Here is a 24,258-nt window from a genome sequence, read left to right on the forward strand (position 1 = left end):
GTGTGTTTACTCATTTCTAAGATGTACTATTACACAAACGCTTCATGAACGCATAAACACTGTTCCTGACTCGCTGGTGTATGTACATTAGGCTAATGCATGACATTGGGATAGTAGGTATGCCATCCCACCAAGTTACGGCATGGTGGATCGGCATGCCCCGTACCTGTAGGCTACAGCACCAAGGGTTTGGCCCTTTTCAGGGGTCCCTATAAATAGCCACAGTGACCACAGACTCCCAGCCCTTAAAAACAACTTCTCTACCTTCTGACCCCATGTAAACATAATTCATTTTTAAAAACTTAACACACCCACACAATAAAGCCTCAAACTTGGGGGATTTAGCATTTTTCTGCATCTTATTTTTCCTGCTGATTACATCACAAATGTTTCAGTTCCACAATCAATAATTCTGCCCATTGGACATTTAGCTAGGCCTACATCGGTAGTAATAATATCCGATATTGCAACTAGCCAGTTGCACACGCAAAATGGACATATAGCTTAAGGAAGTGTACACTTTTTTAAAAAAATTTTGGAGTGGCCATCTTTGGTTTGTATGGATGCTAACTTGCTTGCTAACCAATGATTAAAAAAAAAAAAGAAAAAATTAAACTATTGCTTTTACACCTGTATAATCTTTGTGGAAAACTCATTAATATTTATGAAATGCATTCTCTATCATTTTACATGCAAACCCCACATAATATTGTTTCATGACTAGGGGTGGGTATCCTTTAGATTTTGGCAATGACCCTGTTCAATCGATAACTTTTGAAATGGTACGGTGCCTGAAGGTAATCTGGGTAGCCTGCTACCTTCTTTAAAATAAGTAGCAAATGACGATTGTTTGAACCCTTGAGGGTAAAATCCAGTCACACTTTAGACAGTTTCACTTTTTCCATTCTGAGTTTAACGTTAGTTAGCTTGCTAATGGCACCTGCTGTCAGCTGTCAGCTAGCCTACCTAACGATACCCCTTGAAACCGAGGAGGGAGTCATTGACACGAAAATTCAGTAGCCCAGAAACTACCAGTAGGCCATCTATATTTCTGCAATTACTCAATTACTTGAACCAGACATAACAAGACCAGGTCAAAACCGAGTATATGGCTGGACCAGCCGACCAATGGTGTAACTTCATAACTCGGCCGGCCAACCCGCTGTTGCGGTCCAGCCAAAAATAAGTTCACTGCAAATACTTTTCCAATATAATAAACAGTAGCGGTCGACCGATTAATCGGGCCGATATCTGGCATTTTGAGATAATCGGCATCGGTCGATTCCTGCGCTCACGAGGCCGATAAACAAAAAATGTCTGCAGGCGCATCTGCAGGCAGCCTTGTCAGTGTGGCTGCTGTGGAACGATGCTAGCACTCCCCCTTGTGTCAGTTTCGCCATTCTATGGGCAGACGTCAGTGGGTGCTGTGGAACAGTGGGAAACGTGCCAACGCTGGATGTACCTGAGAGAATGTTCCCCTTCCTGCGCTCCCTGGCATCCGTCAACGACCCCAAAAGCAGGCTGGACATCCAGGTGGTGAGTGGTCCCCATGTCCCTCTGCCCTCTGATGTTATGGGGCCCTCAGCAGGGGGGGGGGGATTTATAAAAGGTGCTGTCTATATATACCAATGTGATTTTAATGGACTGGTAAGCACAGTGATGTCAGTTCTGAAGCCCCTCCCCCTTTAGCTCTCTCTCTGCTGTAACTGCAGTTCTTCACTCTGTTCCTCTGCCTCACAGAAGCTGTTCGTCGTCCCCGCCAGCCCTCACCAGAAAGAGATCCCCTACGCCAGGGTCAACCATAACAAGTACATGGTCACAGACAAGGTGGCTTACATAGGTACGGGTCTGTTACCCCCGTCGTTCCTGCGTGTGTGTTCACGGAGGGGAGGTTTACGAATCGGTCCCCTCTGTGGTTCTTGCTGCAGGGAGGCTCCTGGACACTTAATGTTGTTTAAAACGTCCCCTGAATATACACGATTAATATATGTTCCATAATCCCCTTCCCACACTGCAGTTTTGTCTCACTGTCATTTGTTTTGGATTTTCTTTGAGCTTCTAATTGTTACAGAAATGGTTTAGTTTAAGCAACCTGGAGTTTGAGAAAGGTGCTGTACGAAGCTCATTATTGTTGTTATTTCCGCTATCAGGACCTCACTGATTGCACCTCTCAGTTTATAAGAAGAAGAAATATGAGTTATTTGCCAAGTAGCCCTTCAAATGAAACCATTAATTAATGAATCTGAGGGATTAAAAGTGCTTGGATGCAACTGTGGGACATTTAGTGACGTAACTACTTATGACATAATGCAATCTTAAGAGGGTAGCTGGGTTGCAATAGTGGCTGGAAAGATGTCTAGCATATGCCTGAGTCTGAGAGCGTGTGATTGAGAACAACTGCAGGTGGTCAAGGACTACAATACAAACCTCACAACGGAGTTTTGTGAATAAAGTAGACGTTCTGGGGTACACTGTTTATCTGACCTCTCCGCACGCTGCTACCTCAGGAACCTCAAACTGGTCCGGTGACTACTTCCTGCACACGGCCGGGTCTGCGCTGGTGGTGAACCAGACTGCAGCCCAGTCCACGGGGCCCAGCGTCCAGGAGCAGCTCCAGGCCGTGTTCGAGAGGGACTGGGACTCCTCCTACAGCTCCCCCCTCAGCCAGCACACCAACCGCCGCAGCCTGTGTTAGACTGGCTCCACACTGCCGTTCCTCCTCACTGCCAGCAGGGGGAGACATTCTGCAGGCAAGCGGAAGGACTTCCTCTCCAGTGTCTGTCTTCTTCACTGATGCCTCAAGCAAATACCCGGAGCACACTAGTATTGCCAATCCATGGAGCGGGCTTTCATTCCTGCTAAGGTTTAGCCAGCACAGCCATCAAGAAGGCTAACACTGATTTTAAATGATTTACGCTGTATATATCAAGGTTTCAAATATAGATGTACTTTTTAGTAGCCAGGCACTCCTAATTGGATGCTTTCATATAATGTTTTTTAGGTATCGAGTACACAAAACTACTTCCTTAGTTGTTTTATAGATTTCATCCACCAGGCTGCAGTTACTTGGACTGCAACCTGGTGGATTTTTTTAACAGCTGAAAACATACAAGTCAATGCAACGAGAAAGAAAATGCAACTAGAAAATGCAACAACAAAGAAAAGTCCCCAGTAAAAATATTCAAAATATTCATATTAATAAAAATATTTTATAAATAAAATAAAAAATGCTCTGAAGAAGGTCATTTTGACCGAAAGCTGAGCTAATTAAACTAGATTTGCAGTATACTCGGTGTGCCAAGTTCTTCTTTTATTAATCGATTTTTGTTCTTGTAACTGAGCCATAATTGGGCTGAATGTGCGGAAATAGTCTTTTCACTATTTACATATTTTATAAATTGCAAACACACATGTCCTAGGTCATGTTATGATTACGAGGTCCCTTGAGAAAGAAACTTGTCTTTGAGCGCGATCTGGCAAAGACAGCAATATAATACAACATAAGATTTCCATGTTAAAAGCAAACGCACTACAGTATTTTAATACAAAGTACCTGCACCGTGTCCGTGTCAAGAAACACAGTGTCCTACAACATAGCGTATTTGCAATCTTGAAAATGTTTTACGAGCATGGGATTTAAAGTGGGATTATTTCCCATCCAAAGTGAATCCTCGAAAATGGCCTTTTTAAATATTTGTGAGTGACCTCGGGGCATTTAAAAAAGTCACTTTGGTGAAGCGCGGCTGATAACTGCTCCGTAGTGAGAGGGAGGCAGGACGTGACCCAGTATTGATTCTGAACTAAAATACGCCCATGCAGCCCCATCTCGCACGTGGAGGCTATGTGTGTGTATATAACATCGCCATAGTGGATGACTTCCTTCAGTTCTTTTTTTAAGACGTGGTGCTCTAGGAAATAATGAATCTCAGGGAGAAATGTAACTTTTCTATTCAAGGCTGGACTTTTTAAATGTAGCGATTAAGAAACGAATGTGATTGTGTTTGCCTTGTCAGGAGGACCTTCACTTTTAATTGAGCATTTGGTTTAAATTTTTGTTTTATTCTGCTAGTGTTTTCACTTTATCTTTCTTACTATGACTCTCTATGGTAGCTGATTTGAATGAACCTCACGATGATTTCATACGTACAGGAAATGGTCTGGGTAGCCTTTGATGGGTAAAATTTTGCTGTACTTGTAAACAAAACCATTTATATAGGCCTACCTCTGAACTTTGGAGCATTGAGTACAAAGAGCTGAAAGCAATATGAAATAATTGAACAACGGTCTGGAGGGACAACCCCCAGAAAGTGTACATCGTTGCAGTTTAAATAAAAGCACTTTAATATTATTGTGTGTTTACTCATTTCTAAGATGTACTATTACACAAACGCTTCATGAACGCATAAACACTGTTCCTGACTCGCTGGTGTATGTACATTAGGCTAATGCATGACATTGGGATAGTAGGTATGCCATCCCACCAAGTTACGGCATGGTGGATCGGCATGCCCCGTACCTGTAGGCTACAGCACCAAGGGTTTGGCCCTTTTCAGGGGTCCCTATAAATAGCCACAGTGACCACAGACTCCCAGCCCTTAAAAACAACTTCTCTACCTTCTGACCCCATGTAAACATAATTCATTTTTAAAAACTTAACACACCCACACAATAAAGCCTCAAACTTGGGGGATTTAGCATTTTTCTGCATCTTATTTTTCCTGCTGATTACATCACAAATGTTTCAGTTCCACAATCAATAATTCTGCCCATTGGACATTTAGCTAGGCCTACATCGGTAGTAATAATATCCGATATTGCAACTAGCCAGTTGCACACGCAAAATGGACATATAGCTTAAGGAAGTGTACACTTTTTTAAAAAAATTTTGGAGTGGCCATCTTTGGTTTGTATGGATGCTAACTTGCTTGCTAACCAATGATTAAAAAAAAAAAAGAAAAAATTAAACTATTGCTTTTACACCTGTATAATCTTTGTGGAAAACTCATTAATATTTATGAAATGCATTCTCTATCATTTTACATGCAAACCCCACATAATATTGTTTCATGACTAGGGGTGGGTATCCTTTAGATTTTGGCAATGACCCTGTTCAATCGATAACTTTTGAAATGGTACGGTGCCTGAAGGTAATCTGGGTAGCCTGCTACCTTCTTTAAAATAAGTAGCAAATGATGATTGTTTGAACCCTTGAGGGTAAAATCCAGTCACACTTTAGACAGTTTCACTTTTTCCATTCTGAGTTTAACGTTAGTTAGCTTGCTAATGGCACCTGCTGTCAGCTGTCAGCTAGCCTACCTAACGATACCCCTTGAAACCGAGGAGGGAGTCATTGACACGAAAATTCAGTAGCCCAGAAACTACCAGTAGGCCATCTATATTTCTGCAATTACTCAATTACTTGAACCAGACATAACAAGACCAGGTCAAAACCGAGTATATGGCTGGACCAGCCGACCAATGGTGTAACTTCATAACTCGGCCGGCCAACCCGCTGTTGCGGTCCAGCCAAAAATAAGTTCACTGCAAATACTTTTCCAATATAATAAACAGTAGCGGTCGACCGATTAATCGGGCCGATATCTGGCATTTTGAGATAATCGGCATCGGTCGATTCCTGCGCTCACGAGGCCGATAAACAAAAAATGTCTGCAGGCGCATCTGCAGGCAGCCTTGTCAGTGTGGCTGCTGTGGAACGATGCTAGCACTCCCCCTTGTGTCAGTTTCGCCATTCTATGGGCAGACGTCAGTGGGTGCTGTGGAACAGTGGGAAACGTGCCAACGCTGGATGTACCTGAGAGAAAACGGTAAGACTTAAATGCCTAGCTTTCAAAGCTCAATATATTTAATTGGCCACTCTTAATAACATATACAATGTTTACTGTCTGTATAATTAGATTGATTCCGGTCTTTTAGCGAGAAAATGCAAATAACTTTATTTGGGAATTGTAACGGTAACGTTAGCAAGCCTTCAACCAGCTAAACTAGCTTACAGGGCTCAAAAAACTATTGTATGGCGTCCCCAGCCCCAACTCCTACTCCCAACTTGCCGTTTATTTCTCACAAAAGGAAAGAAAACCTGTTTATGGGGGTAGTACCAAACAACTTACGTTGAGCTTCTTGCATGCGTTTCTCGATTCAATTTAAACTAGTTTATTCCTCTTCATTTAGATATCTTCCAGTCATAGTCAGTTTAAATGGTAGCTAAAAGTAAACCAGGTTAAAACCTAGTATATGGCTGGACCTAACACACGGCCGACCAATGGTGTAACTTCACAACTTGGCCGACCAATGGTGTAACGTAAACACTCACTCAGTCAGTCAGTCAGTCAGTCACAGACATTCGCGTTTGTAGGGCTGGCCCCACTTATTATTATCAGTTACTCATAACAAACACAGTACAAAAAGAAATGATATCTCATGAAAAACACATCTTCAAAGTATAAAAATGCCAAGTTACTCACACATACAAAGCACTGTCTGTAAGTCATTCATTAAAACTTGCTAAATCCAGTGCTACCATTAAAAGTATTGGTATCAAAATGAGGCTAAGTTACAACAAACAATATTGGCTATCTTATCTCACACTAATTATTATTATAAAGCAATGCTACCCAATATTTCCTAAATTATTTAATGTAACTTGTGTTTTTTCATCTTACCATCTAAAGAGAATGTGGTAATTCAAGCTTTGTCACATCAAAGTGTCAAATAGCCTAACAAAAAATTCCTCATGGAAGAAGATTAAAACTTTAATGAATGTTTTAAATAGCTCATGAAACGCTCCAGAATGGATATGTTTGTGTTTGGTTGTCAAGTTAATTTTACAAAAATTTATTGTATATTTGCAATTTTAAATAAATACCAATTGTAAAATAGATCACGTAGGCTGCATAGATAGATAAACAGATAGAATACTTATCCACTTATATAAGAATAATTTTAAAAATCTTATTTGTGAACACAATTTTCTAATAATCATAATCATAATCACACTGATGCATTTTATGAATGATGTGCTTTTCATACACCTAAAATACTGTATGCAGACAATTGCTCAAACATAATGATCAAGCATATAATGTATCATGTAAAAAAATTTTAGGAGTAACTCAGCTGACAGGTTATTTGCACTATAAATGATTGCATTTGATACTTTCATGTGACATATAAAGTTTAAATGATCATATTCTCTTAATATGGTAAGATGAAAAATCACAGGGCAAAGTTACATTAAATAATTTAGGAAACATTGGGTAACATTGCTTTGGAATAGAGCTTGTTTGATTTGTTTTAACTAAGATAGCCAATATTGTTTATTGTGACTTTTTGCTATCAATATCTTAAATGGCAGGCCTGTGGTTTTAATTAATTACTTATACACAGTGCTTTGTATGCTCGAGTAACTAGGTACGTAGAAAATGTATTTTTGTTGAGATCTATATTACTGGCATTGGAGCGACGCTTTCATCCAGAACAACTTAACAGATTTACGTTTGTACATTTATACATTCATGAATACAGTATAGTTAATTTTAGGTTAAATAACTTGCTCAAGGTTACAGCGACACCGTCTTACATGGAAATCGAACTGGAAAACTTTGTGCATGTGTGTGTGCGTATATATTTTCACAGTTGGCATGGTTTGGATGTTTATATTAGAGTAACTATAAAGGTATTAACTGGAGAACACCTATTTTGATAGCGATCCTCCTTAAGCGTGCGCCCGGAGTTAACGGAGGTAGCCATCTGAAAAGGGGCGTGTGTGTAGGCTGGGGTCGCTGACAAGCTTGCGTTGGCCAGTGATAGGAGGGAGGGAAAGTTGCAGAAATCGAGAGACACTTTTGCTTTTGGCATCTGTGAGGGGGGAGTGAAATAAACATTCAAAGGTGGAAAGTCATGTCGTGTTTCCTCCGTCCAGAGTTTGCTTCGTTCCTCCAATTCAACCATCTGATTAATTAGTTCTACCTCCTGGCTGAAGAATTGTGCTAATTAGCAAATCCAGTTGCTTGGAACAAAATACTGGGGAGGACTTCCACTTTCTGAACCTGGATTTTCCACCTCTAGGCTAAAACCACGGCTACTAAAACAAGTTCGTTTAGAAATAGTAATGTAGCTTATATATTTTCCCCCAAAAAATGTATTTATTTATTTATTTATTTATTTATGTATTTATTTATTTTTGTGAACAATTATTTTGTTTAATTGTCTTGGGGGGCAATTGCATGTTTGAATTAAAACCACGCCCTGAATCTCGCCACCTCTTTATTACTAGTGGTCCCCATCCATCATTAGGCCTGCTATACCCCTAAAACGAAGGAGCAGTGTTGGGCGTCTGCAGTTGTGCAAGTAGTAAAGATGGCGGTAGGCTGCTTCGGCATTTCATTTCAGGACCGTAAATTTTCTTTTTCTTTTAGCCTAATTAATATGAATTTAAGGTAGGTCTGCATCTTTAGTAGACGTACTAAGGAAATGTAGTCGGGTAAATACTTTCTGAAATCAGTTTTACGGCGATATTCTGGAGTATTATACATTGCTCACTGATTCAGATGTAACTTGAACTTCAACTTTTTCGATCAGACTTAAAAGCATCTTAAGTTATTGGTATTTAAGGGAATTCAGTTGCGGCGACTCGGATGCGGGTAAAAATGTGGTAAATAACGGAAAAACCTCACTACTGCTCGCATTTTAATGATGATAAATATAAGAAATATGCTTATTACAATGCGCGTTTGAAATCTGTGCATTTCCATTTGGCAGCTTAAATCTCTGTATTTCCATGTATTTCACTGTGGTTAAATGTAGCTAGTGGGTTGAAAAATGAAAGCTTGTAGCAAAATGTCGGCCTTTCAGTCGTGTGAATAGTAGAGTGATTGCACTATTGTTGCCTTGTCCAGTGCATGTGTCCCGACATTTTTATTTCTTAAACGCTTAATTTTTAAAACCTCCGACAATAGAATGCGCGTGTTTCACGCTCCGCTTAATTTTTTTAAATCGATATTATTGTCAACCCGCCATGTCTCGTTAAGGTGACATTGCACTGGTGGGGGTTTGGATTCAACGCACTTGCGGTGCGCTTTTGGAATTCGAGAAATGTAACCCTGGAGTGGTTTATAAGAGCCAGTGCAGACGCGTCAGCACGTAACTTAACTTTTTTCACAGCGTTGACTATGAAGACTACTCAAACCTGTTCGCCCGTGGATTTTTTTCCCTTTCTGCATAGCACGCCTAACTCGCTGTTCTAAACGCACAAAGGTCATTGTTTTGCACATTTTCCCCTCGTTACCGCATGTTGTAGCCTATAACCGTTCTAAACGTGGCGGTGCCTTTCTTCTATACCCACTTCCAACTTTGCGTATCTGGATCTAAGGTCTAAACTTTGGAACTCTTTTGAATTGTTCAAAACAAGTTTTTTGCTGTGCTATAAAAGGGGGGAAACTAACTATGTATTGGGTGCTCCATCGCCTTGTATCGACGTAGTTTGGAAAAACATTGCTATTTCTTGTGAAATTCACACCTGTTCTGGTCTAATGTCTGTCTGTTGTCTGCCATATAGACTCTGTACACTCCCCGTGATTTCTGGAGGTCTTACCCAATCCTCATCTCGGCTCAGTATAGCGGGGCCCGGATAACGGTGGACCCTTCCTTCCCTGGCTTTAAAGGGGAGGACAGCAGGGAGACGGACTGCTTCCTGTCTGACTTCCCTCTAAGAAAGGTTAGCTTTCCATGCAATGAAAAGTTTCTAAGCATGAAATGCAATGGTGTGCTTGCATTGGGCAATTCCTCGAAGTGCAGTCTTTAAATGTTAAACTCAGCATTTTTTGTTATTGTTCAGTGTTTGATGCCAGGAAAGTATTGGACTACTGACCTGTTTGCTTCTGTAGTTGTCATGTAAAATGAGAGGTTTTTGTTTTCCTCTAGGTACCTACTTTTGTGGAAAATGGCTTCTGGATCCAGGAGGCCAGTGCCATTGCTAATTATGGTAAATTTATCTGACATCAGAGCACGTTTAAAAGACCAGATGATAAAGAAACCATATAATCCTTCACAATCTTGTTGATTTCTTTACCGGTCTTTACTTGCCTGACAAGCCTCTGAGCACAATCTTGTAACTTGAATAACTTAATGATTTTGTTGGCATTGAGAAGCCGTGCAATTTCAGATACGCTGGTTTTCTGTATTGCAGTAGCCCATTTATAACACCAGTGGGCAGTGTTGATGCATTTAAAATCTTGTTAAACTGGTTGTCCAAGCTGAGTTTTCTAGTCTGTTTTGTTTACCCAAATCAGTCCTGATCCCAAGAGCATCGAAATCAATTTTGCGTTTGTGTTTGCACACTATTTTCAGGATTTCTCAATCCATACACTTATTTCTAAAATCCTGGAAAATATAAAAAGTATATAGCTAACTTTGTGCAGCATAGGTCCATAGTTTGTTTTCCACTTCATTGGTTGTGGGAATTACACATTATGTGGTTCCCTTGGTCATGTATTACTTGTTTACTTTGTGTTGCAGACCCTCAGTATGTACTCATTTGCCTGTGAAGAGCATATAAACTGAAATTTGCCTCCTGTTGGGGACCGCGCAATTCTAACGCGTTCAGATTTTCAGATGGTTTGTCTTTACATCATGATTTCTTTATATATTTAAGTGCTTTTCATAATTTATAAATCCTGTTGGGCCAAATGGAAGCATTCATTTTTTCAAATTTGCAAGATGTAAAATTCTGTTCTGCAAATGCCTCTTCTGCTTTGGATTGGTCGATTTATTAATTTTTTATTCATTGATTATTATTAAATTTTTTTGTTTTGTCCACTTCCTGATACTGAAGTAGATGTGATAAAACACCCAAATTATGGCCAACAAGTGTTTATTATGCACATTGTTGCTGAACGAGTCCAGACAGTCATGGTATTCTCAGTGCTCAGGCTGTGATGACACCAGTCTCCTTCCTGGTCCTTGGGTTTAATTTTAACCCCACTTCTGCCCGTTTGTTGCCCTTCATGTCATTGGCTGAGCTGCTCTGCTTCCCCCTGTGATTGGCTGCATCGCAGGGATGAGCCTGCTTTGCTCTGACCCTGTAGATCCAGGGGTCAGTGTGGTGAGCTCTGGGGATTTGTGCTTTGTGGCATTGCTGTAGAAAGTGTCTGTGCCAGTTAAAACACAGGGGAATGCTAGCTAGCATGCAAAGCTTCTCTAGGTCCCCACTTTTTGTAATTTGTATTTGTCCTAATATTGTAGCTTGTTCTTCCTTGTTCGGCTCGGCTTAAGTTAGGTCAGAATAATGTTCACCGCGTGAACTGAACTGTGTTCTTGGCTATAAATAGCTGTACGAAATGAGTATTGTACCTTATTGAACCTGTGTTTTGTAGTTGTCCATGCTGTGCACTTTTGTACGTCGCTTTGGATAAAAGCATCTGCTAAATTAATGTAATGTAGGTCTGCGCAGTGTCTGGTTATGTCTTGTAACGTAGTACAAATGAAAATCTGCACACACTGTCCTGTTCTGTGATTGGATCATTTAACCTATGCTTCCTAGGCATAAGGTGTGGTCTCATTTAATGCAAATGAGAAAATTTCACCCAACAGAGTGCCAGTCAAACCTGTGTATCTGACAGTAAATTTACATGGTAGAATTTATTTGTGGGACTTTTGGGTGCGATTAATTTTGGTGCCCCCACCCCCCCAGCTGTCGGTGGTGCTGTTGGACCTCCGGTGGCATTATAAATCAGTGGGCCCGTGTTGGTTACGTGCCGATCGGCAGGGTGGGTCCCGTTTCGGTCTGTCCCACGCCAGGAAACCCCCCGCCCTTGATGAGGATGTCCTGTGTTTACAGAGCAGCCACGGCACCCCATCCACCGCGAGAACCCGCCCGAATCGCTCAGGAAATGTTTGGCAAGGCCCCCCTCCTCTGTTCACCCAGAGGTGGAAAAGCCCAAGGCCTCACGGGAAGAGCAGCTGTTATTGGGGGAAAAAACTGCTAAATTCTTCCCCCTCCGTCGGGCCTTCCTGTGCTGCTGCTCTCTGAGGCGACGAGCCGCTCGTGTGTCCGGCAGCCTTTCGGCTGTTAAACCCGCGATCTGTCTGCCGACGTTTGTGATGTTTTCTGAGTGACAGCTCGGCGTGAGCGGCTCTTGGTGCAGATTTTTTTTACTTTTTGCTGTCCGATGATTGTTGTGCGAAAACGCAGCAAGCCTCATTCTCCTTGTTTAGCCGAAGATCCGATACAATGCGCGCAGTATATGTTTGTTTGGCCGGACTTGGCCGCCTCGTCCCGCTGGGTGGGGAATAATGGCTTTCTTTGTGGTGCTAAATTCCTGTCCCGTTTGAGCGATGGGATGTGCTGTCAGGACGGAGGGTGGGCTGGGGAGTGGGCACTGCAAAACTTTCCGTTCCACCTTTCAGTCGACCCCTTTGTCTAAACTGCTTCCACAGTGGCTTTTTATTTGGATTGTTCTGGAAGGGTATTGGCAACAGAAGTAGTCTTGATCAGCTGGGGGGGGGGGGGGGGTTGAGGTGGCCTGCCTGTCTGCCCTAGGTCGGCATGCGTTTCGCTCTACTGGCTCTGTATCTCCAGACTGATCCCTGGTCAGTGCAGTGTGTGATTGTATTGGCTCTGTATCTCCAGACTGATCTCATGTCAGTGCAGTGTGGGATTGTACTGGTTCTGTATCTCCAGGCTGATCCCTGGTCAGTGTGATTGTATTGGCTCTGTATCTCCAGACTGATCTCATGCCAGTGCAGTATGGAATTGGATTGGCTCTGTATCTCCAGGCTGATCCCAGGTCAGTGTGATTGTACTGTGTTTGTTGCAGTGGCCAGTGATGTGCTTCGTGGAAGCGGCCCTCAGGACCAGGCCTTGGTGCAGCAGTGGGTCAATCTCGCCGAGGGGGAGATCGTTCCCTCCATGGCCACCTGGGTCTACCCAGCAATGGGCAGGGCCGCCTACAGCGAGAAGGTAAGGGTGCTCACTGTCAGTGCAAATGTCCTGTGCTGAATTTCAACAGATTAGATCCGCGAGTTGGGATGTGCTGCTTTTCTTTGAATGCCAAAGACATATTGTGTGTGCAGGAAGGTGGTACATAGGGGTTCATCTGGCTGTGTGCTTGCCTTGAATTCCAGAAATGCTGCACAACAATCTCTTCTATCTGTACTCATGGTTGGTGGGCATTCCAGAACTGTACCCTGAAGCGTCAGCGCTAGTCCTGAAGCCTGAGAGCCACAGCAGTGTCCACTGGCCCTTAGTTTAAATTCCTGGGCAAATTAAGATGACTAAAATAACCAGATGAGGTGGCGTCACCATGTAATCAACTTTATTCATGGAGGTACTGAGTCATGACAAATCAGCACGCCCTGTCTTTCTCCAGGCCCAGGGTTGAAGAGTGTTCTGCAGTCACCCTCCCAACTGAACACCGTACCGTGTCTCAGTTTACCAGCCTGCCATATGATTCTCCCCTGGAGCACAGTCCTAGGCCTGTACATTTAAAGAATCTCACCGAAGTGTTGATCCAGAATCAGTTCTGCCTTTTCGATCATATTTGGATCCACCCGTGTGTGTCATGATGGGATTTAAAATTGTACTTCTGTCGTTATCTTCCAGGGATTCATTCAGGAAATCTCATGATAGAATCAGTTATGAAATTGTACCACAGAGTGGCTATTTGTGATATTTTTACAAAGCATTGAGTTGACCAAATACTGGGAGAGTGACAGAAAGGGAAGTGGACATGGAATGTGTCCCGTCCTAGCACTTGGAAAAACTTGTTTGAGCAGATTAGGGCAACCATATCTGCTTTGTACACTGCACACAATTCTGCATAACTTCTGCATAACCATTTTAATAGCAAGTCATGCAATGATGCACTGACATTTGAAAACAAATTAGTTATGGCTCGCAATCTGTTGGCCCAGAATCCACCAGTGGATTGTGAGCAACATCACCACACCCTCAAAGACTCCAATGAGGACGCGGTAATATTAAAGACAACAACAAAGGGGCGTTATCTATCTAAAGATGTGAAACGGTCTTATCAGCCTGCATACCAGCACAGTGCATGTTGCACAGTCTCCCTGGCAGCCAGTGTGCAGGTCCAGAACCCACGCCCATGTGAAGTGGTGTTTGATAGTCCGGTGACCAATCCCTCGCAGATGTTCCAAAATAGGAATTTGAGTAATTATTGACCTCTTGTTGTAACCTGTAACGTTTTCCCAAATCTTCTTTAACTAAGCATAATGCTTAAAAGCAGGCGGTTTTACCAAGCTCATGGTTGAGTTATCCATATCGTTAGAATCATCAGATGAATCAACCTGCACTGGCTCCTGACAGACTATCTAATTAGGCTGCTCCACAAGGGTCCTCTGGCACTACTTAATAATAATAATAATAATAAATATAAAATATTATTATTATTATTTATTTTAAAAGTCTGGTTGCTATGCGATGGTCAGCAGTACCCTCTAGTTCGTGTCTCCTGAAGAGGGTTGCCAGGCAAGTGTGTGTTTCTCCTGAGCACCTCCTGTCCTGGATGTTGGCAGCAGGACCATGTCGTCATCTCCACCTGTAGGGGAGAGGGAAACCAATGCAATGCAAAAACCCTGAGATGGACAGTAACATTGACCCTAAGGGGAATTATCAGTCACCTGGAGTGGGAAGGCCTTGTCCCCTGTAATCCTGTTGACTAAAGTATCTGCACACCCCTTGGTCTGAGGCTGTTTTTCATTGTTTGGGCTAGGCCCCTTAGCTCCACTGAAGGCAAATCTTCATGCTACAGCTTACAATCACATTCTAGAGGATTCTGAGCTTCCCCAACAGTGCCCGACATCACTAATGCTCTTCTGGCTGAGTGGAAGCAAATCCCTGCAGCAATGCTCCAACATCTAGTTTAAAGCTTTCCCAAAAGAGTGGAGGTTGTTTTGGAAGCAAAGGGTGGGCCAACTCCATATTAATGCCCATAATTTTGCATGAGATGTTTGATGTCAGGGGTTCACATACTTTTTGCCAGGTAGTGTATTTTGTGTATCACTTTTTAAATGTGCTGCTGCTCTAGTCTATTGAATATCTGCTCATTTTTCCCACGCGCACAGGGCTGCCTGCCGCGGCAGGCTATGCATGGCAAATTGTGGTCGCTCACTCACTCATGGACAACCCAACGTTGTCACTATGTCCCAACGTTTAGTAGGACGCATGCGCAGGTGCATCTCCCAAAATCACCACTTCGAACGGCACAAGATTTTTAAGCATAAGCACAGCTTTATTGCCTAACGTTACTTTAGTTAACCCTAACATGTTAGCGTTTCACCTAATTTAGTTAACCTAGTTGGCTCGTACCACCGATACAGATGTATGGACACACGGAAGACAACAAATAACGTTACAGAGGTGAGGAAATGCCATAGTTAGCTAGCTATATAGTTTTAAAGTTTTACTCATGACACTATGTGCAGGTGCACCATGGGTCTGGACGGTTTCGTGCTTGTTAATGCAATTCCCACTTCAAATAAAAACTAACATCCCCTATTCAACATCAACATACTACTGCATGTTTGTGGTATTAAAAAACCACGCTGAGTTTAACATGGGTGTTGCTTGTATATGCTGTCAGTTATCTGCATTTAAATTGGTGGTGGTTACTTTATCAAGGTAGATGAGTTGGTTGGTGCAATAAAGTGGTTAGATGTGGCTTCATTAAAAAGGTTGTTGTCCTCTTGCTGGTGGAGGACTACGATTGGAGAGAGCCTCAGGCACTTGGTGGCCCTACCTATAATCCATGAGATCATGATATGGACAGGAAACCTGGATCAGTGCTCCTGTGATAAGGCGCTATAAACGCTTGGCTTGGTCTTCTTTGGTAAGGGCTTGGGTCATTCGGTACTCTAGAGATTTGGTTTGTGCCCCTTCATGACATCTTGTTTGCTCTCTGATAGGCCAGCGAGAAGGCGAAGGAGGTGCTCCTGGGACTCCTTTCTGTGCTCAACCAGCACCTCCTCCCGCGGACCTACCTGGTTGGAGATGCGGTAACGCTGGCGGACATCTCTGTGGCCTGCGCCCTCCTCCTGCTCTTCACACAGGTGCGCTGGGGCGGCTTTTATACGAGCAACCGCTGGCGTTTACGTCAACCTGCGGGGAGTTTGGCCTCAACGTGTAACAACCCTTAAGGGTCCTCCTGAACTATTGCAATGATACTGATCGTGCTCAAGGCAAACGGATATGCGTCTGGATTGGTACACACACACACCTATTGAGTGTTGAAATTGTGTGCGTTTGCAGGCGATGGAACCCTCGATGCGGCAGGTGTACCTGAACGTGACGCGCTGGTTCTGCACCTGTGTCCACCAGCCCCAGTTTCACGCCGTGCTTGGGGACGTGGTGCTGCGTGAGACTGCAGCAGGTAAGCCCTGCACCACCCAGAGCCTGAGGTTCCGCGTGGGAGAACGGTCGCCCGTCGGCTCGAAGTCGGTGACCAGAGCCAGTGGCGCTCGGCAGCAAAATAACCTCTGTCCAATAACAGTGGGTCAAACATAGGTGTTGAAACCCACTGAAGCCCTAGAGCACATGGGTTTTTGTATTCTACAAGCTATTTTACTTTGATGGTGCAGGTTGTTTTTATTTTGTCCATTTTAATGTGGGGTTTCATGCAGTCCCAGGGAAGCTTGACGCTACCCCAGCAAGCTCTGAGATCCTGAAGGCCCCCCAGCAGGAGGAAGTGAGTGTGAAGCAGCAGCAGCAGCAGGAGGAGGTGCCGCAGCAGCAGCAGGCAGAGGAGCAGAAGCAGCAACAAGTGGAGGAGCAGGAGGACCAGAAGCAGCCTCAGGTGGAGGAGGACCAGAAGCAGCCTCAGGTGGAGGAGGAGCAGAAGCAGCCTCAGGTGGGGGAGGAGCAGAAGCAGCCTCAGGTGGGGGAGGAGCAGAAGCAGCCTCAGGTGGGGGAGGAGCAGAAGCAGCCTCAGGTGGGGGAGGAGCAGAAGCAGCCGCAGGTGGGGGAGGAGCAGAAGCAGCCGCAGGTGGGGGAGGAGCAGAAGCAGCCGCAGGTGGGGGATGAGCAGAAGCAGCCTCAGGTGGAGGAGGAGCAGAAGCAGCCGCAGGTGAAGGAGGAGCAGAAGGAGCAGCCGCAGGTGAAGGAGGAGCATAAGGAGCAGCCGCAGGTGGTAGAGGATCAGAAGCATCTGCAGGAGAAGCCACAGGTGAAGGAGGAGCAGAAGCAGCAGCCGCAGGTGGAGGAGGAGCAGAAGCAGAAGCAGCCGCAGGTGGAGGAGGAGCAGAAGCAGAAGCAGCCGCAGGTGGAGGAGGAGCAGAAGCAGCCACAGGTGAAGGGGGAGCAGAAGGAGCAGCCGCCGGTAGAGGAGGAGCAGAAGCAGCAGCCGCAGGTGGAGGAGGAGCAGAAGCAGAAGCAGCCGCAGGTGGAGGAGGAGCAGAAGCAGAAGCAGCCGCAGGTGGTAGAGGATCAGAAGCAGCCGCAGGTGGAGGAGGGCCTGGATGCTACTGAAGAAGCTCTAGCAGCTGAACCCAAAGCCAAAGACCCCTTTGCCTCTCTGCCCAAGAGGTACAAACCAGCCTGAGCAAACTGCCATTTTGTCTCAAGTCACATGAGCCTTTTCTGTAGAGTTTTATTTAACCTTCAAAAGAACTGGGCACAGTAGTCCATGACTGATTCGTCTTAATGTGGAAGGAGGTAATTGGGCTGCGGAGCTTGACGCAGTGGACCTTGTTTGCATACAGATTAGTCACATGACATTAGTTATGGCCCATGCCGTTTAGTCCTGGGGGGCCCGGGCCGTTTAGTCCTGGGGGGGGGCCCGGGCCGTTTAGTCCTGGGGGGGGGCCGGGCTGTATCTAAGGGTTTGACTGCCTCTGCTCCACAGCTCCTTTGTGCTGGACGAGTTCAAGCGGACGTACTCGAACGAGGACACCCTGAAGGTGGCGCTGCCGTACCTGTGGGAGAAACTGGACCCCAATGGCTGGTCCCTCTGGTACTGCGAGTACAAGTACCCTAGTGAACTGAGTCGGGTGTTCATGAGCTGTAACCTCATCACAGGTGTGTGTCTCATTCCCAGAAGAACCCACAGAACATTTGAGTGATTTATCCTTTACAATAACTAACTACTGAAGCTCTTTGGAGAGTTTGAATTTCAGGATCTCTAGGGTGGTTCAGTTTTGAATGTTGCGAATGGCTATATTTCCACATACCCAGAGTGCTATTGTTTTAAAACATTGTTTCAACATTGTTTTAATGTTGACACTGCATACTTGCTTGAGAGACATTGCTGTTGAGGCTTTTTAAAAAATTTTATTAAATTAAATTTTCTGGCGCTTTGAGTGCCATATGCGTTGGTCCTGTTGATGTTTGTTGCATTAGTGAGCTGTAGTGGATATCTAGAAAGCCTAACCGATTTGATAAATTATCTGGATGGATGGATGGCACTCTGGTAATAGAGCCATTTAATGTTTGGATGAACTGCCCCTTTAGTGAATGAGCACCTGCAGTGCTGCTGCATGGTCAGCTCTTCCCAAGTGAAACTGGAAGGTGATGTCACTTTATAATCCACTTGTAAGCCACTGGCATAATGGTATATTGCCCAGTTTTAGTTAGTAGTTGTAATGCTTCTCTGTTTTTAAATGGATGCTTTTAAAGTTTAGGTCTTGTTAGTGGCTATGTGGTTAATGCTAGTTGTACACTCATTGGACTTAGACACTGAAGGCAAGCCCTGTTCTAACTATACTGCATATTTTAAGTTCAGTGCCATTACTGCATTAGAGCACTAAGTTTTATGGGTTATAGGCCTCAACCTCACTGGCTCTGATGTAGTTCTGATTGTTATCAGTGCTGGAAGGGGACAAACTGCAATGTAACATGGTGGAAGGTTTGCCCATCAAGCTCACTGTTTGGGTGTAGCTCTCCAGGGCAGGGGAGGGTCCCCAAAGGGAAGTTATGCTCGATGACCTTGAGATTTTTAATTGTTGGGTCAGCCTGTTCCTGTGAGGGGGTGGTGAGCAGCTCTGAGCCCGACTGCGTGCTCCTGAGCAAGTCTGCACAGGGTCGCCCCAGGTCCCCTGATCGCGATCAGCTCAGGGCTCATAGCAGGCTCATAATTACATGGGGTGTGTGGTCTGTGTGTGTGTGTGTGTGTGTGTGTGTGTTGCACTTTAATTACCAGCCTGCCGGTGTACCCATGGGCAGGCATGGTGACGAGGGTGCAGACAGCAGTTAAGGTGGGCCCCCAGGAATCCCCCGGTTGGCCCCCATTCCGTGGCGGACCCTGGGGACCCCACCACAGGGGGTTGCTTGGTGTGGATGTTTGTGTTTGTGTTAGCGGTTTGCTTTTTCTAATTGGAATGGGAGGGCGTTGGGTGTACATACACAGGCCTACAAACTGCACCTTTATACACTCCATGGCCAAAAGTATGCAGACACCCAAACAGCACAACCATTTAACATCTCATTCCAAAACAATGGGCATTAATATGGAGTTTGTCTGCCCCTTTGCTGCTGTAAAAACCACTCCTCTGCGAAGGCTTTCCAGTAGATTTTGGAACATGGCTGCAGATGGGGGGCAGGTAGGTGCTGGCACCATGTTGTGATTGGCTGTACTGTTGGTGAGGAATGATAGGGCACTGGCTTCAGGACAGTGAAAGGGTCGAGCTGCCATGTAGCCCCTGATCAGTGATTCACCGCAGTTGCAGTCTGCAGAAAAACATTTGATTCTCAAACCCAGGCAGTGACAGACCGCTCATTGTGGCCTCATCCAGTAAGGGGTTTATTGACCCCGCCCCCTCCCCTGTCCGAATTACTGCAGAAAGGGCATCGGGTGTGCCCCATGTGGGTGGAGCAACAATGTGATGTCATCATAACTGATATTAGGTATTCAAGCCATATTGATCTGAACAAATCCGTTGCTAATGGGAGTGTTACCCTGTGATGGCTCTCCCTGTTTCAGGGAGGTCTTGCTTCACAGCACACAACCAGTAGAGGAGCAGCACTGTCTGGCTCTGCCCCCATGAGTCTCTTCTGCCCCCTCCCCCTCAGGAGCAGCACTGTCCGGCTCCGCCCCCATGATTCTCTTCTGCCCCCTCCCCCTCAGGAGCAGCACTGTCTGGCTCCGCCCCCTCCCCCTCAGGAGCAGCACTGTCTGGCTCTGCCCCATGAGTCTCTTCTGCCCCCTCCCCCTTAGGAGCAGCACTGTCTGGCTCCGCCCCCATGAGTCTCTTCTGCCCCCTCCCCCTCAGGAGCAGCACTGTCTGGCTCCGCCCCCATGAGTCTCTTCTGCCCCCTCCCCCTCAGGAGCAGCACTGTCTGGCTCCGCCCCCTCCCCCTCAAGAGCAGCACTGTCTGGCTCCGCCCCCATGAGTCTCTTCTGCCCCCTCAGGAATGTTCCAGAGGCTGGACCGCCTGCGTAAGCATGCCTTTGCCAGCGTGGCCCTGCTGGGTGCGGACGGCGATAGCTCCATCTCCGGCGTCTGGCTCCTCCGCGGGCAGCGGCTGCCCTTCGAGGTGGGTGGCGCAGTCTCGTGCCCGAGCCCCGGACCCTCCCCTGCAGCTCTCTAAAGGCCGTTCGTGCCGCTGCGCTGGGTTTGTCTGCGTGCTGAAGGTCCTCCATCGTGTCAGGCAGACATTGCCCTGGGGTTTCTGTGCAGACCGGTGTTTGGCTGGCTCTGGAGTTCTTCTCCCTGTGCTTCTACTGGATGAGGGGGTAAAACGTGTGTTCTGTACAGGCATTATCGACCCTGGTCCTGATACGTACCCCTGTGTATGCTGATCTTTGGTGTTGAAAGTTCCATAATATTTTGCCCCCTTGGCACTCCAGAGAAACGCTGACTGCTGGTAGTGGTGTGAATGCTATGTTTTAGGATGGTAATGAGGAAGGACATGCATTTTGTAGGCTTATTTAATCTGATTTAATATGAGCTCCATAACTTTCTCCAGTCAGTATCCTCGGTTCGAGCTGTCCTGTACTTGGCTGAAACCTGTCAGTGTTGTAGGACATTCAGAAGGTGTCCCAGGTACTAATGCTCTCTTGCTCTGCGCTCACACAGCTGTGTGAGGACTGGAAGGCGGACTACGAGTCCTACTCCTGGAGGAAGCTGGACCCTGGCAGCGAGGAGACCCGCACCTTGGTGAGGGAATACCTGAGCTGGCAGGGAGACTTCAAGCATGTGGGCAAGACTTTCAACCAAGCCAAGATCTTCAAGTGAAGCTCCAATGATATGCACCTCCAACCACCTGCCTGCCCCCCCCCCCCCCCCCCAAAAAAAGCACTTTAATAATGATAATAAAATGACTCCTCTGGCATTCCATTGAAGAGAAGCAGTGCCTTTGTGTGGCGTATTGTCCGGGATTACCCAGCCTGCCCTGCTGTAATGCTTGCCTGAGCAGAATATTACACAGGTCCTTGTCATGGTATGCCACAGTGTGTGATTTGTGTCATGGATTGTAGATCTAGTCGGTTTGATTTTTGCTGCTGTGTTCTCTGGTCAAGGTCAGAGCATAAACGGCAAGTGAATTCCCCCCTGATGGTCACATGACCCTCAGATTTGACGCTGATGTTTTGTATGTATTAAGTGCTGAAAGACCTGAAGCAACTTCTCAGCCCTGACCGTCATGTAACTGAATGTCCTCTTCCACTGCTGTGTTAATAAAGTGAAACTGTATTGGGCTGTACCCTGCGCCTCATTACATTGGGCTGTACCCTGCGCCTCATTACACTGGGCTGTACCCTGCGCCTCTGTCTCTCATTACATTGGGCTGTACCCTGCGCCTGTTTCTCATTACATTGGGCTGTACCCTGCGCCTCATTACATTGGGCTGTACCCTGCGCCTCTGTTTCTCATTACATTGGGCTGTACCCTGCGCCTCATTACACTGGGCTGTACCCTGCGCCTCTGTTTCTCATTACATTGGGCTGTACCCTGCGCCTGTCTCTCATTACATTGGGCTGTACCCTGCGCCTCTGTTTCTCATTACATTGGGCTGTACCCTGCGCCTCTGTTTCTCATTACATTGGGCTGTACCCTGCGCCTCTCTCATTACATTGGGCTGTACCCTGCACCTCCCATTACATTGGGCTGTACCCTGCGCCTCTGTTTCTCAAACTACATTTTGGTGTTTTCCCCCTGCCCCTGCCAGCCCCTCTGCTACAGTCTAATTGAATTGGCCATTAATCCAAATAAATACTTGTCAAGGTTTTGCATTCCATCTGATTAACTTTGGGGTCGTTGGCCAAAATGAATACAACTTAACAACGTGGATTTGGATAAATTAGATTTTGATTCCATTATGGCAGTACGTTTTTGGCTCTAATGAAGTTAAGCTACATTTTAAATTGTCAGGGCTAGTTTTGATCTGTATCTGAAAGATTTCATTGCTTCGTAGACGACAGTGGTTACAGCCATTGGGCAAAAAGCAACCCTCCCCCCCCCCCCCCCCAATAAAAAAAGGCATGTCTGCTCATTTGTCCTTAATTTGTAGCATTTTTTTTGTTGTAATTCTTGGAATCTAACCTCCCCACCAGTCCCTCCATTTGAACTGCAATTTTCTCCTCCTCTGCCCTCATATCCTCAGGGACCCTACAAAGTAAAATATGCTGCACCCCACACACACACGCACACGCAGCACAAGTGCACTCGCGCACACGCACACGCAGACACAGGTGCACGCACACACACGCAGACACAAGTGCACTCACCACACACACACTCCGGTGCAGGCGCATTGGGATGCATGATGCATCCTCGAAGCTCATCTGGCTAATGCTGCAGGGACGTTTGTCACTTCCACACATTTATCTGTGACTTCATTAGCACAAGGCGGTTTGTTAATCGATGGAGAGCGTACCCTCAAGGCTTTCAAAGTGCTCTTCTGTGGAAACCAGCGTGTGCGGAATCGATTTTCACAGGCTTTTCTGCCTGGAGGAAACTGTTTTAGCCAGGCATTAATAGAGCTGCATTTAGTCAATTGTGAAAACCAAGTGTCAGCAGATTAAGCAAAAAAACAAATCAATGGAATCTTTTTCTATTGAACAGAACATTCACCGTTGTGTAATGCAACAAGTCTTGTTATGAGGGGGAGGGGCGGGGGAGTAATTCTGTAAAATGAGTGTGAAACTGGAGATGTCATACAACAGAAGTGTAAAACCGCAGAGCATTTTCAGCAGAAAATACCTTGTGTGGGCAGCTTTGGACCCAGTCCTGCTTTGTTTGCCATTTTTAATGCCTACAATTGCTGTTATTGTTTTGAGTCCGGTCATATAAGGGCTATAGGTTCTCTTGACCTCTCCCAAGAAATAAACGTTTTTAAATGATAAAGTCTCTGGTCCTTTTGTGTGTGGAAAACACCCTAAAGCTGCAGTGAAGTGTTCTGCTTGTAGTTTCTCCTCCTCTCCTTTCCTGTAAGACACTGGAGAATGGTGATGAGGTTTAATTTGTAGGTTATCTGGACGCAGTTTCACGACGCACGCATTTGTAGGAATTGTTAGAAACGTCTCCGGTTTCCATGGCACCAGCACATTCTGCTGTGTGTGTTTTTGCGTGAGCTGAAGACCCTTGCGCTAAACGTGGCAGCCTGTTTACAGTGGCCGGGCAGGGGAATGTGTTTTCCTTTCCGTAACGCTGAAACTGATTCGGGAGTCCAGTCACATGGGTCCCTGGCTACTTTTCACTAAGCCCAGTAACAAGGCCCTCCACAGCCAGAGCTAAACCCAGCCTGTCCCAGACAAAGGGTCAGGGCTTTGTCACTGGGGTCCAAAGTGCTGACTGTGGGCTTGAGCTAATGCAGTCCTTTCTGTCCAGTCTCTCTCGTCGCCCCTCTCTCTCCTCCCTCCCGTTCGGGGGCTACGTGTGTCAGCCAGAGTACCTATGGTCCTGGGGCACGGTGGCCACGCTCCCTCTCCCTCACAAACTGCCCGTTTTCTTGCATCCATCTTGTTTTTTGTGTTTTTTTTTCCTGTTTGTGACGCGTCTCTCCTTGGACGATGTGCGAGTGTCTTCGTGGGATATTCAGAGTCACCTGGACGCCCTCTTCCAATGCCGGTGGGTCAGTGGTGGCCGGGGGGGGATTGGGGGAGGCTGGCGGTTGCCAGAATGGATGTTTATGGAAAAAGTGTGGAGTTTAATATCTGATTGGCAGATTTGAATGGTTATTGTTTATTTAACTAATTGTACAGTACCCCCTCTGCTGGTCAGCTTCGGTTGTGCTCAATATGGAGTTTCATTCCTCCACCATGAGCTGCTGTCACCATCTTCTCAGACCAT

The 24,258-nt window shown here is 45.7% G+C and overlaps 1 protein-coding gene and 1 long non-coding RNA gene across 2 annotated transcripts; both read left to right on the forward strand.

Moving 5' to 3' along the window:
• The first annotated feature begins 1,470 nt into the window (after positions 1–1,470).
• Positions 1,471–4,348, forward strand: LOC118209721. Its single transcript, XR_004761753.1, has 3 exons — positions 1,471–1,536; positions 1,741–1,840; positions 2,508–4,348. It is a non-coding gene; the product is annotated as an uncharacterized LOC118209721 (long non-coding RNA).
• A 3,930-nt stretch (positions 4,349–8,278) lies between these two features.
• Positions 8,279–21,670, forward strand: LOC118209558 (elongation factor 1-gamma-like). Its single transcript, XM_035384974.1, has 13 exons — positions 8,279–8,382; positions 9,575–9,733; positions 9,940–10,000; positions 12,834–12,976; positions 15,943–16,086; positions 16,286–16,406; positions 16,657–16,814; positions 17,004–17,198; positions 17,322–17,557; positions 17,877–18,049; positions 20,379–20,503; positions 21,046–21,230; positions 21,311–21,670. The coding sequence occupies exons 1-12, from the start codon at positions 8,377–8,379 to the stop codon at positions 21,202–21,204; spliced, it is 1,680 nt and encodes a 559-aa protein (XP_035240865.1). The 5' UTR covers positions 8,279–8,376; the 3' UTR covers positions 21,205–21,230; positions 21,311–21,670.
• Positions 21,671–24,258: the final 2,588 nt, after the last annotated feature.

This window comes from Anguilla anguilla, chromosome 12, assembly GCF_013347855.1.
Source record: "Anguilla anguilla isolate fAngAng1 chromosome 12, fAngAng1.pri, whole genome shotgun sequence".
In the NCBI taxonomy this organism is placed as follows: domain Eukaryota; kingdom Metazoa; phylum Chordata; class Actinopteri; order Anguilliformes; family Anguillidae; genus Anguilla; species Anguilla anguilla.